The 14,794-nt window shown below is 48.1% G+C and overlaps 1 protein-coding gene and 1 pseudogene across 1 annotated transcript in view; both read left to right on the top strand.

Moving 5' to 3' along the window:
* ksr2 (kinase suppressor of ras 2) overlaps positions 1 to 14,794 on the top strand; it is a 587,663-nt gene that overhangs the window by 355,713 nt on the left and 217,156 nt on the right. The window contains exon 9 of the mRNA XM_070887700.1: positions 1,935 to 2,053. Within this exon, the coding sequence (XP_070743801.1) occupies positions 1,935 to 2,053 (119 nt within the window). The remainder of the gene's footprint in view (positions 1 to 1,934; positions 2,054 to 14,794) is intronic.
* On the top strand, positions 13,232 to 13,929 carry LOC139268353 (sorting nexin-18-like; annotated as a pseudogene).

Below are 14,794 nucleotides of genomic sequence, written 5' to 3'. Positions count from 1 at the left end.
CGATCCGGTCCTCGAGATTCGAGCAACTATTTGTGCTTATGTCTTGTTTCTTAGTTTGTTCTGTTTGAGTTTTGTGGCCATGGAGGTTAGGAAAGTGCTGTTCTAAGAAGTGTTGCCTCCTTGGTAAATAAATCCCAAATCAGAACACTGTAATGTATTTGCTTCATGGGTTCTTTGCTTACAACACATTGCTAGCTATTAAGAACTAATTGGTTTGTTAGCAAAAGGTTTAACAATCACACTACATATTACCAGGCTCATCTACCAGGCTCATAACCATCTGCCTGATTGTGGATCCCTCGAACCCAACTGGCTGGGGTTTTATTGAGTCTTGTGAACATCACGTGACTGGCTAAGCCATTCCCAACTCAACAGCTCTATAACTCTTTTGGGGGAACAAAATAAACATCAGATCAAGTGCCTCCCCGATCTGGAGGACACTCCAGACACTTTTAACTGCCCTCCTTTTTTATATTTTTTGTTTTTTTTTTGTGGTTTTTTTGGATTTATTTTGGGGGGGCATTAAAATTATATATTTTACAAGTGCCCCCTATAAAAGGGGAGGTGGACACTAAAAACCCGGCAATTAAAACAAATTAAACTTTAAAACATGTAACATCAAATTAAAATTTGGTTGCCAGGGGTGATAATGCACTCCAGTCCCTCCGGCGCCCACCTCTCGCGGAAGGCCGCGAGCGTACCGGTGGACACCGCGTGCTCCATCTCTAGGGACACCCTGGCCCGGATGTAAGCACGGAAGAGAGGCAGGCAGTCAGGCTGAACGGCCCCCTCGACCGCCCGCTGCCTGGACCGGCTGATGGCACCCTTGGCTGTGTCCAGGAGCAGTCCTACAAGGAGGCCCTTGGACCTACCCGCTCCCCTCCGCACAGGGTGCCCAAAGATCAGGAGTGTGGGACTGAAGTGCAACCAGAAATTGAGGAGCAGCCCCTTTAAATAATGGAACAGGGGCTGCAACCTCGTACATTCGATAAAAACATGGAACACGGACTCTTCCAGACCGCAGAAATTGCAGGCGGCCTGGGAGCCCATGAACCGGCTTAAAAATTTATTGTACGGGACTGCTCCGTGCACCAACCTCCAGGCCAAGTCCCCGATAAATAGTGGGAGGACTCCCGCGTAGAGTGCACTCCATCGGGGACCCCCGCCTCCTCCGGACGGCAAGACGGTATGCCATGGCGTGTCCGGACGGCAGACGAGGATGGCAAGGTTGAGAGTGTGCAGGAGCAGCCCGTACAGGAAACCCCTCCGCGCAGAACTGAAAGGCACGGAGGGGATTTCCCCGAGGCGGCTCAAGTTGTGAGGCACCGGCTCCCGAGGGAGGTTCCGGGGTTTGGCACCGATGAGAAATTCCGTCCGGATGGGGGTCAGTTCGGATGGGATCTCCCCACGTGCTTGAGCCTCCTCGTCATACCTAACGGAGTCAGGGCTCAGAGCTGTTTTTAGCGACTTCAACAGCTCTATAAACCTGTGAGCATACTCACAGGTGCATATATTACAAACACTAAGAACAATTAGTTTGAGCAACATGAGATATACACAGATTTACAACACATCAGTGGCCCACTTTGGTATGTGTAATGAACGTCTATGAAGACAAAAAGTTTTGGCATCCCTATTTTAAAAGACTTTCAACCCGAGGCTCTGAATATATAGAAATTGATTGTTTTCCTCTGCCAGGAATCTCTATTTTGAATACAGGGTCATGATGATAAAGACTAAGATGTACAAATATAATGAAATTAATTTTCTAATCAATGCTGCCTTATTCTTTATTTGAGGGTGCTGACTTTAATATGGAGAGCAGTCATTACTAATCAGCTGTGTGACTAATTATAGAATAAATCATGAAGTCATACATGATAATGGTAATATGCAAAGCTTTTTCCTCACTTGTAGCCATCTCTGATTTTCAGCAAGACTTGTGCGAACAGAATCTGTGCCATGTGACATTAACAATCCGCTTAAGAAGCCACCCAGGTACTCCGATCTGCACTCCAGCCAAACACTGCCTAAAACCAACAAAATTAGTAAGGTAAGGCATCGTACCTGCTTGCGGCTCACCAGCCAGATATGTAATTGAAGGTGTTGGTGTCAGGGTTACACATTAACTATGATATTTTTGGAAGTGACAAACGGACAACTGATCTGCAATACCAGGTTTATGTCCAGGCAGCCAGTTTTAAAATCTACTTCAATGTTTCATGTGCGGATATGCTAGAGGTGATTAACTTTATTTGAGTCATCTGTTCAACAATTTGCATTTATATAGCACCTTTACCGTAATAAAATGTCCCAAGGCACTTCACAGGAGCGTTATCAAACAGAATTTGACACCAAGCCACATAAGGAAATATTAGGAAAGGTGACCAAAAGCTTGGTCAAAGAGGTAGGTTTTAAGGCGTGCATTAAAGGAGGAGAGAAATAGAGAGGCAGAGAGGTTTAGGGAGGAAATTCCATAACTTGGGGCCGAGGCAGCTGAAGGCCACAATTGGTGGAGCACAGCAATCTCGGAGGGTGTACTGCCGAAGGAGATAAGAGAGAGAAAAAAAGAAAGAGAGAAAAAGAAAGAAAGAAAGAAAGAAAGAAAGACTTGCATTTATATAGCACCTTTTACGACCACCGGACGTCTCAAAGTGCTTTACAACCAATTAATTACTTTTTGGAGTGTAGTCACTGTTGTAATATGGGAAAGATAGGGAGGGGTGAAGCCATAGAAGGATTAAAAACAAGGATGAGAATTTCTGTTACAGTTCCTTCTCCCAAACCTCCTGTGACAAAAATGAACTATTTTTGTTTAGTTTTGATTTACATCCAGTTACAGTAGTTTAAAAACCAGCTGCAATTCCGTTTATTTTTGATACAATATTGAAAGTTGATTGGTTATGTGTGGAGAGGAGAATAATTAATAATACGGGTTCACTTTGTATATGACTTATAATTCCTTATCAGATTTGAGCAGTGAGAAATTTGAAATCCAGAAAGTTCAGCTAACTCTTTTCTAGAATATAAAAAAAGAGCTGTTCTGTTCAAGAATCTGTTTACAAAATCTAAGAAGCAACCAATTTGAAACTCCTGAAAGAGAAAAATAGGTTTGAATTTCCAAGAAACCATATAGGTTAATTAGGCTTCCACAGTGGTAAGAAATTCTAGGAAAAGTAAAATTCACAAGTTATTTACAAAGGATGAGCTTAGTTTTTGGACTTGAAATCTTTTCAATCATGATCTTATTGAATGGTGGTGCAGGCTCGAAGGGCCGAATGGCCTACTCCTGCACCTATTTTCTATGTTTTCTTTTTCTTTATCCATTCGAGGAGATAGGTGGAAGGATGTCTACAGTAAATTTATAACTATGATGTAAGATTACTTATGTGCTTGTTCTTTTCTTTAATAAAATTTAGCTCTCCAGTTTCCCATTCTCATGTATACTGTAAGGAGTTGTCTGTCCAACAAACTCCAATAATATGATATTCAAGCCCGAGTAGGGCCTGGCTGATGTACCAGAGCCGGCCATTTTACATGTAGAACTTGTCATGTACGTAACCACAATGTAACACCACTGTATGACTGTATACACTCAACCTAGCTGCACACCTTGACCACAAAGGGTGAACTTGTGAGAAACACGCCTTACCTGATCACACAGGTCTTTGGAGTCCTGTGAATAAAGAGTTAAGGTCACAGAGTGACCTTGTCCCCAGAATGTGCCTCGTGTGGTTTCATACTGTAGAGTGAAGACTTTACATTGGCGACGAGAAACGGGAATTCACGACCCACGAGAATGGCCACTGGTAGCACAGAGGAACGGTACTGTGTTGGGGAAGACTGGGACGATTTTGTCGAGAGGCTTCAGCAAAGCTTCGTTACGAAAGAATGGCTGGGGGATGCAGCGGCCGACAAGCGAAGGGCTCATCTTTTGACCAGCTGCGGACCAAAGATTTACGCGCTCATGAAGGACTTACTAGCACCCGAAAAGCCAGCGAACAAAACCTTTGAAGAACTTAGCAAATTGATCGGGGAGCATCTCAAACCGGCGAGTAGCATACATATGGCCTGACACAGATTCTACACCCACCGACGTCATGAAGGACAGAGCGTACCGGACTTCGTAGCGGACCTCCGGCGTTTGGCCAGCCTCTGTAAGTTCATAGACGCTTGTAGGGGGGAGATGCTAAGGGACTTCTTTATCGAGGGCATCAGTCATGCGGGAATTTTCCGCAAATTAATTGAGGTACCAAGGATTTGACCTTGGAAGCGACGGCGTTGATGGCTCAAACTTTCATGACAGGGGAGGAAGAGACGAAAATAATATACGCACGCAATTCTGCCTCTAAAGCGGCGATGGATCAGGGAGTCAACATCATCAATGTGACTCAGAGCCCCACAGGCAGGCAGGGGCAGTCTAACACTCCCCAGGCAGCAATAGACCCCGGACCAGGACTTCTACAGAGACCATGACAGGCTGAACGGACATTCATGCCATCACAGTGGACAATGCGGCCCGGGATGGGGCCATTGACACCCACTAATAGGGTACTTAAGAGCAGTCAAAGGGACAGTCAGTGCGGAATGCCTGGCCATGGTCTCTTTGTCCCCAACAATGGAAACTTTAACTCATGCTGGAGGTGTAGGGGAAAACACTCAGCCAGATCTTGCAGATTTCAACAGTTTGTCTGCAGGAACTGCAATCTCAGTGACCACTTAGCTCGCATGTGCAGGAAGTCTGCAACCAGACTAATATATGAGGCAGATGGACCAGAAGAGGGCTCTTTGAGACAGGATGACTTTTGGGGCAAATCGATGGACGCCGAGGTTCAGCGGGTCCATGTGGCGAATATTCACAGTTCATACACCAAAACGCCACTAATGATGATGAGGGTTTTATCAAACGATATCCCTGTACACATGGAGCTGGACACTGGGGCCAGCCAGTCACTCATGGGCATTCAGCAATTTGAGAAGCTATGGCCACTTAAAGCCAGTAGAACCAATTAAGCACATATTGAGACACAATTATGGACTTACACTAAAGAAATCATTCCGGTGCTAGGCAGTGCAATGTTGGCTGTCACACACAATGGGTTAGTGAATCAGCTGCCGCTCTGGATTGTCCCGGGCAATGGTCCCACACTGTTGGGGAGGAGCTGGTTAGCCGAGATGAACTGGAAATGGGGGGATGTTCACGCAATGTCATCTGTGGAGCGAAGTTCGTGCTCACAAGTCATACAACAATTCGATTCACTATTCCAACCTGGCGTCGGGACTTTCAAAGGCACTAAAGTAGTGATACACATCACCCCAGATGCCAGGCCAGTGCACCACAAAGCCAGAGCGGTGCCGTATGTGATGCGGGAAAAGATCGAGAGCGAATTGGACCAGCTGTTGAGAGAGGGCATCATCTCGCCTGTTGAATTCAGTGACTGGGCAAGCCCCATCGTTCCCGTCCTAAAAGCAGATGGCTCTGTCAGGATCTGTGGCGACTACAAGGCCACCATCAATCGGGTGTCCCTACAAGATCAATACTCGCTCCCGAGAGCGGAGGACCTCTTCGCCACGCTGGCAGGCGGCAAGCTGTCGACTAAGTTGGACCTCACTTTAGCCTATATAACCCAGGAGCTGGCCGACGAATCTAAACTACTGACCACCATCACCACGCACAAGGGACTGTTCATTTGGCATTCGATCAGCGGCCGCGATTTTTCAACGAAACATGGAAAACCTGCTTAAATCCATTCCTGGAACGATCGTATTCCAGGACAACATGCTCATCACGGGTCGAGATACCAAGGAACACCTCCACAACCTGGAGGAGGTGTTACGCTGACTGGACCGGGTAGGCCTGCGACTCAAGAAGTCTAAATGTGTGTTCTTAGCTCCTGAGGTTGAGTTTCTGGGCAGGAGGGTTGCTGCAGATGGGATTCGGCCCACCGAATCCAAAACAGGCGATTCGACGAGCACCCAGGCTCTGCAACACATCGGAGTTGCGTTCATTCCTGGGACTGTTGAACTATTTCGGGAACTTTCTGCTGAACTTGAGCACGTTGTTGGAGCTGCTACACGTGCTCCTGCATAAGAGTTGCGATTGGTTTTGGGGGGACTGTCAGGAACGGGCTTTTGATTGGGCGCGAAACCTACTTTGTTCAAACAAATTGTTGACCCTGTATGACCCCTGTAAAAAAATTGGTTCTGACATGTGATGCATCGTCCTATGGGGTTGGGTGCGTGTTGCAGCAAGGCAATGCTGAGGGTCAACTACAACCTGTGGCTTATGTCTCCAGGCCGCGCTCTCAAGCAGAATGGGGATATGGGATGGTCGAGAAGGAAGCGCTTGCATGTGTCTATGGTATAAAAAAGATGCATCAGTACCTCTTTGGTAGGAAGTTTGAATTAGAGACGGACCACAAGCCATTAACCTCCCTATTGTCAGACGGCAAGGCTATCAATGCCAACGCATCAGCTCGCGTACAGCGATGGGCTCTCACGCTGGTTGTTTATGACTACTCCATCCGGCACCGGCCCGGCACTGAAAATTGTGCTGACGTGCTCAGCAGGCTTCCACTGGCCACCACTGAGGGGGCAGTGGAGCAAAGTGCCGAGATGGTTATGGCTGTCGATGCCTTTGATAGCGAAGGCTCCCCCATCACCGCCCGCCAGATCAAAATCTGGACAAACAGAGATCCCCTTCTATTCCTGATTAAGAAATGTGTCCTGACTGGGGATTGGGCGCCCGCACACGGAGCATGCCCTGAGGAGGTCAGACCGTTCCACAGACGGATGGATGAGCTCTCCATCCAAGCCGACTGCCTACCATGGGGCAGGCGGGTAGTTATACCCCAGAAGGGAAGGAAGGCATTCATCAGGGAACTCCACAGCGAGCACCCAGGCATTGTGCTGATGAAGGCCATTGCCCGGTCACACGTTTGGTGGCCTGGAATTGATTCAGACCTGGAACACTGTGTTCGCAGGTGCACAACGTGTGCCCAGCTGGGTAATGCCCCCAGGGAGGCCCCGCTCAGCCCGTGGCCCTGGCCCACCAGGCCATGGTCACACACTCATGTTGACTAAGCAGGCCTGATCATGGATAATATGTTCCTTATTGTGGTAGATGCGTACTCAAAATGGATCGAGTGCATCATTCTGAATTCATGCACGTCATCCACCACGTGGTAAGCCTTCGTGCGATCTTTGCAACCCATGGCTTGCCGGACATCCTGGTTAGTGATAATGGCCCATGTTTCACAAGCTACGAATTCCGAGAGTTTATGTCGGGCAATGGCATCAACCACGTCAGGACTGCACCGTTCAAGCAGGCGGAACGTGCGGTCCGAATCATTAAGCAAGGTATGCTCAGGATTCAAGGACCCTCCCTACAATGCCGCCTTGCGTCTCCTGCTGGCCTATAGATCCTGACCGCACTCGCTCACGGGGGTCCCGCCCGCAGAGCTACTAATGAAATAGACACTCAAAACGTGGTTGTCCCTCATTCACCCAGTCCTGACCGACATAGTTGAGGACAAGCGCAAGTCACAAAACGAGTACCGTAATGCGAGGGGGAGATGTATAGAAATAAATTATCCTGTTGTAAAGTCCTGTCCCTGCAGTACAAATTCACACGAGGCACATGCTGAAGTCAAGGTCACTCAGGACCTGCACCTTCATTACACAGATTTTGAATGCCACACTTGCCTGAGACCTGTCCTTATATACCTGTCTGGGACAGGTATCCAGTGTCTCCTGCAAGTGCACCCCTGGTGGTAAGGTAAGCTTGTGGTTACAGGTCATCTCTAGTTACAGTCATGTATAACATGGTAAGATACAGTTATGTACAGTAGTGTGAGATACATGACACCTGTATTTGTCCTCAATCACGCTATGGGGCCCAAATGGCTTGAGGGCACTGTAATTGACAAAGAGGGGAATAGGGTCATCGTGGTAAAACTCAACAATGGTCAGATATGCCGTAAGCATCTGGACCAAGTAAAAAAAAGTTCAGCCTCGACACGGAGGAACCTGAAGAAGACCATGAGATGGAGCTCACAACACTGCCAGTGAATGAGCAACAAGAGCAATCAGAAGAATGCACAGTCCCTGCAGTCAGCTTGGACAGGCCGGAATCACCACAGGTGACACTCACGTCAGTGTCCAACAACCAGAGCCCCAACTGCGGCGCTCTACGAGGGAGTGTAGACCACCTGAAAGACTAAACCTATGATCCCAATAAGACTTTGTGGGAGGAGGTGATGTCATGTATGTAACCACAATGTAACACCACTGTATTACTGTATACACTCAACCTAGATGCACACCTTGACCACAAGGGGTGAACTTGTAGGAGACACTCCTTACCTGAACACACAGGTATAAAAAGGGAGGTCCCACGCAGGGTCATCGTCTTTGGAGTCCTGTGAATAAAGAGTTACGGTCACAGAGTGACCTTGTCCCCAGAATGTGCCGTTGCTGGTTTCATACTGTAGAGTAAAGACTTTACAGAACTGACCTGTAAAATGACCTCATGCTCAATTCTGCAAGAAATGCCGTTTTCCTGAAATGTTTCCACAAATTCAGGTTTGGGAGTATGGAAAATTTGTGGAATACAAGCAACCAAAATTTATTACCCACCAAATTTTTGTGAAAAATACAGCAAGCTTACAATTAAATAAATGGATAGTTAGTGATATGGTCATTATGGCACAGTGATAACTTTTGGTGGTTAGTTTAAGCCATGGGGCTCTTTGGTCTTGCTGAAATCCACAAAATGATGGCTGTTGTTGAGTTCAGGAAACAGGCACACACATTTTCCAATAAGAATGAAGATACCTGGCTTCTTCAGGTATCTTCATTCCTGATGTTGCCAGATGCCAGGACTAGCTATTTGGGTGCTGCCATTTCATGTTGCCGAGAGGGCCTGCAACAGGTTTGGTGTGAGAGCTTCCAATTCTGGAATGGAAAGGGGAATTGAGCTACGTTAGCTCATAACTCATTCAAATATCTTTTATATAAATCAGAGCCCGTAGGCCCGGTGTTTGCACCGCGGTGATAGGCCTGTGGAGGCCCCGACCTGCGGGGGAACATCAGCGGCAGGTCGAGGTCATAAAAGGAGCAGCAAGCGGCGGCCATGGGCAGCGTGAAGGCCCCGACCTGCGAGGGAACATCAGCGGCAGGTCAGGGCCATAAAAGGAGCGGCGAGCGACGGCCATGGGCAGTGTGGCGGCCACGTCAAGGTACAGCGCGAGCTGGTGCAATAGGGCAACGGCTGTGAAGAGTGACGTCAACAAGATCCAAGTCGGTGATTGGAGCGTGGGCAGATACAGCAGGAATGGCGAGAGACTGTGGAGGGACATGATCGGGGCTCAGGGGAGGCACGAGTTTGGGGCCAGGGGCCCAGGGGCAGCACGGGCCAGCCCATACTGCGATACATGTGCGCACTAGGTCCATGCAGCAGAGCAAGTCTCCAGTTGCCTTGGGGGATCATTGCCACTGGACCAAGACCTAGCTCTGTTAAGCCCATGTGGTGGCCGGTGTGCAACGGCCACCCCACGTTAAAACAATTCACGCATAGGCATCTTCCACCCTTCAGGATGTAGTTCGGGTCCTTCATTGAAACACCTTTGAACTCGTCCTTTTTTTGGCATAGAAGCAAGTCATCCTCGTTTCGAGGGACCGCCTCTGATGATGATGATGATGCTGATATAAATTCTGACTAATCTGCCCTGACCTTGCAATTACCCAGCATTCTTTCCTAATGGATAAATTACAGTTTACATGCACTAAAAGGATAGATGCAATAGTTGTTTATGCCCATTAAACCGGTGACACATTATCACAGTGTGCCTGCTATTATAACTAACTGCTGGTGCACTGCCATGCCAAATAGCATCTGAACGAGGGGAAACATTAGATAAGGCCTTGTTCAAATTGGCCTGCTGCTCTCCAGAAGTGAGTGGATTGCTAAGTATAGATTATTGAGCAAATGATGGTTTCCCGCTGAAACGACGGCTGAATCTCATAAATCTGGTGCCACTGGACTGCTGTCCCTGCTATCAGTATAATTCAAATGCTATCAAACCCAAAGAGGCAGGTTTCCCATGATCTCTGGCAAGGCCCTAACATTTATATGGATCTTATAATGTGCTTGTTTTAATGGCTAGGAAAATCACAGGCTGGTGAACACAGAAGTGGACAAATCCTCAGTTGTGTCTCTGTAGCTTCACTGATTTACTTAATTCTGGTGTGATGTTTAGAATAGTAAAATGCTAAAAGCATTAAATAATAGATTTGTTGTTCCAAGCTTTAACCATATCCCATACTCAAGATAATTCATGTAAAGGATATCTAATATGTTTGGAACTGTCCCTGGCCATATTATATGTAGCTCACGAATCGTTGATTATATTATCATATCTATTGTGCTGCCAACTTAGGATAAAGGGCAGGCCATTTAGGATTGAGATGAGGAGAAACTTCTTCACTCAGAGAGTTGTTAACCTGTGGAATTCCCTACCGCAGAGAGTTGTTGATGCCAGTTCATTGGATATATTCAAGAGGGAGTTAGATATGGCTCTTGTGGCTAAAGAGATCAAGGGGTATGGAGAGAAAGCAGGAAAGGGGTACTGAAGGAATGATCAGCCATGATCTTATTGAATGGTGGTGCAGGCTCGAAGGGCCGAATGGCCTACTCCTGCACCTATTTTCTATGTTTCTATCCCATTGTTTATGTGAGAAATAATAGAATTTCCTCTTTTTGTTCTCAGAACGGTTGAATGCTTAAAACAACTTTATAACTTAAAAAAAACCTCATAATTTAGCTGTAAAGCATTTTACAGTTCATGCATTTAAAATGAAATTGGACAACTGTCTTGCAACTTAATCACCCTCTATGCACTGTACTATCCCCATAGTCTCCTGGAGCATTGTTGCATTTACAGTTTAAAATTCAGCCTGTTCGTCACAAATGTCTTTCAGGAGTTGTACTGTACTTTCTGTAATATTACCCTGTACTTGAGCAATATTTTACAAAACAAAATTTCAGTTCTGTATTTTGTTACATGAGCCTAGAAATTGTTGTTGGCCATATTAGTGGACAAACACTGCCATTTATTGCTGAATTTAGAGCTATTTCTAGCTGAAAACTAAATCAAGATTGGCATTATTTATGTTACTTTTGGCTAGTCTGGATAGCAAGAAAAAATGTTAACATTTTCAGCAGTGTTCGATTCTCTATACAACCCATTGAATGGCACTGAATCATGATAGCAAGTGCTATTTAAATTGTCACACACACTCAAAGCTTATTTTGCTTTGCAGTTTGGATAATATTTAGTTAGTGCTCTGAATTGGTTAAGCTGTAACATGAAACATGAATAATTTACAAAGGTGATATTTTGCAGGAAGCAGCTCCTCAGTCATGCACTAATCTGTTTAGCCATCTGTGAAAGATAAAAATCACAGATGGTAGTACCGGCTTATAGTCATGTACATCTTTATTGCTAAAAAAAACATGTGTTAGTTGCTTAATGTGAATTAGGCACTGTATCTTTTTTATCAATGGAAACTTGTGAATAAAAAATAAATCTGTCAAACCTTTTATAATTAGCAGTTAACATACAGTTCTGTAGCGTCTATCAGCTGTCTTTTTCCCCCTCAATGTTATCCCCTACTGCCTCTGAAGTTACCATCTTATATTGGGGTACAGTCCCTTGCCTCAATAGTCATTCTTCATGTGTGGGCCTAAACAGTGACTGTTGACAGGGCAACCATGGGGACATCATAGCTTAGCCAATCATGTCCTCATCGCACGGCCTTGGAGAAAGTGCGGAGGAGATGTACCAAAATGGTACCAGGGATGAGGGAATTCAGTTATGTGGAGAGACTAGGGAAGCTGAGTTTGCTCTTCTGAGACAAAAGGCAGTTAAGGGGAGATTTAATAGAGGTGGTCATGACAATGAAGAGTTTTCATAGGGTAGATGGGGAGAAACTGGTAGGCGGGTTGGTAACCAGTGACATAGATTTAAAAATCTAGGGGGGAAAGGAATAAATAAAAAAGAATTGTTATGATCTTGAATGCACTGCCTGAAAGAGTGGCGGAAGTAGATTAAATAATAACTTTCAAAAGGGATTTTACAAAAGTGTTCCGGACGAGCCCCGCCATCATTTACAGATCAGTCATGATCTTATTGAATGGCGGAGCAGGCTCGAGGGGCCAAATGGCCTACTCCTGCTCCTATTTCTTATGTTCTTATTTCTTATGATATGTACTTAAAAAGGAAAGATTTGCAGGGTTATGGAATAAGAGCAGGACTAATTGGATAGCTCTTTCAGGGAGCTGACACAGCAGTGGCGTAACTAGAGGATGGGGGCCCCAATCCAAACATAGATTTAAAAAAATCACAGAACAACAGGGAAAAGTGCAGCCGGCCAGGGAAGACCCTGCGCAGCCGCCCCTCGAGTGAGGGGGTCCGGGGGGGCCGAAGAGGGAGTTCGGGGTCTGGGGGAGCCGGTGTGAGGGGGAGCCGGGACCAGTGTGGGGAAGGGTTTACGGGGTGGGGGGTTACGGCAGGGTCCGAGAGTGGAGCTGAGCCGAGTGCGGAAGGCGGGACGATGGCGCTCCAGGCTCGGGCTCTGTACGATTTCCAGAGCGAGAATGTGGGCGAGATCTCGGTGCGGGAAGACGAGGTGCTGACCGTGTACAGTGAGCACGACATCGAGAGCTGGCTGGAAGGGGCCAACAGCTGCGGCCAGAGTGGCCTCTTCCCAGTCTCATACGTGCAGATCCTGCGGGCCGGGAGCTGGGGCAACGTTGCGCCCGGTGCTGGTGCCACCGAACCCCCTGCCTCCCGCTATGCCAATATGTCGACCGGTGGCTACGGCAGCCCGGCACCGCCTCAGCCTCAGCCCCCCAGCGGCTTCCCCCTGCCGTCCTACCCCGCCGCCAGCACTTCTGCCTCCCGCCTCTCGCCCAAATGGGCGGCGACAGCCTCGGGAGGCTGGTCCTGGCGGGGCTGCAGCACCAGGCATCGGGCAGCGGCGACGATGACTGGGACAATAACTCGACGATGGCGGGCGAGCCGCTGTCCGGGGGGCGGCGGGAGCGGGGCAGGCAGCGGCGGGTTCTCGGATTTCGATGGGCCGAGCCGTTATTGAGTAAGCATGGGGGCCGGCGGCCGGAGGGTCGGTGTCCTCCTCCTCCTTGGTCGCCACTTCCTCCTTCAAGAGCATGGCCATGGTCAGCAGGAACATCAACCGCTTCTCCACCTTCGTCAAGTCGGGCAGCGAGGCGTTCATCCTGGGCAAGGCGGCCGGCTGCGTCAAAGACGGCGGCAAGATCTGCGTGGCGGCCGGCCCGCACGGCCCCGAGTGGCAAAAGAACCCTTAACCGTTCACCTGCTCCATCGACGAGCCCACCAAGCAGACCAAGTTCAAGGGCATCAAGAGCTACATCTCGTATCACCTGGTGCCCAGCCACACCCAGTGCCTGGTCAACCGACTGGCTGTACGCCAGCTGGTAGAGAAGTTCCCCGTCATCTCGGTGCCCCACATCCCCGAGAAGCAAGCCACCGGCCGCTTCGAGGAGGACTTCATCTCCATCAGGAAGAAAGGGCTGACCCTGTGGATGAACCACATGACGAGCCACCCGGTGTTGGCCCGCTGCGACGCCTTCCAGCACTTCCTTACCTGCAACGACGGGAAGGCTTGGAAGCAGAGCAAGAGGAAAGCTGAGAAGAACGACATGGTGGTGGGGGCAACTTCTTCCTGATGCTCAGCACCCAGCAGAGCCCCCTCGACCTGCAGGAGGTGGAGAGCAGGGTTGACGGGTTTGAAACTTTCACCAAGAGGATGGACGAGAACGTTTTCCAGCTGAGCCACACCGGCACACCAGCATCACCAAAAACAACCTTCTCCGCAATCAACTGATGCTGCACAGGACACAGGGCATCAGCACCCGACCACATTAAATGGGAGGCCAGGGACGGCCTAACCATGGCTACATTTACTTCACATGATGCTGTGCATCCTGACTGCCACATCATGTGCCAGGTTGGCACCACCCCACACCTGCACCATAAAGCATCCCTGCAATATCCAAGCCATTCCTTTCCCACACATCACCATTGTGCAGGGTACCCTTATGTCTGAACATTCACTACAACTCACTAAGCCACTTCCAAAAGGTGCACACAAATCTGTCCAAGAACATAAAGTGTTCAAAATAAAAATGTCAATGTTTGACAACACACTAGTAGAAAGTCTTCATGAACATTGGCTAAAACACGCAAGTGCCTGCCCTTGTGTGGTGTTAGTTGGTATGATTGGACAAGGCTGAGGGTGAGTGTGAGGGGTAGCTCGTGAGATGGGGAAGTGATAATGTAGATAGAGAGAGGGATGGGCGGAGGTGCAAGGTCAGTTGGTGTGAGTAAGGATGTGCAGGAGTAGGGTAGGGAATGCAGAGTGATGGGGATGTGATGAGTGACACAGCAGGATGAGGTTGAGTGTGGCTTTGCAGTAACGTTTCGTGATCGACTGAGATCATTGAAATATTTGTGCCACTGCAGCTAGGTCCTCCTGACGATATTGCTGCTTGTGTCCTCCTGTGCAATGTGTACTCAGGCTGTGTTGGTGCCCTGGGGAGCTCCCTTCCATCCATTGGAAGGGAGGAGAATTTGCCCGTGTACTGTGACTCCCTCCATAAGCATATGGAGGGAGTCATGGGAGAGCCTGGGTGCAGCCGTGCACCTTTTGCAATGCTTGTCAGTGTTTGCAGTAACTCACTGCTGCAGAA

Source organism: Pristiophorus japonicus, chromosome 8, assembly GCF_044704955.1.
Source record: "Pristiophorus japonicus isolate sPriJap1 chromosome 8, sPriJap1.hap1, whole genome shotgun sequence".
Taxonomy (NCBI): Eukaryota; Metazoa; Chordata; class Chondrichthyes; family Pristiophoridae; genus Pristiophorus; species Pristiophorus japonicus.
This window is presented reverse-complemented; position numbering and strand designations above follow the sequence as displayed.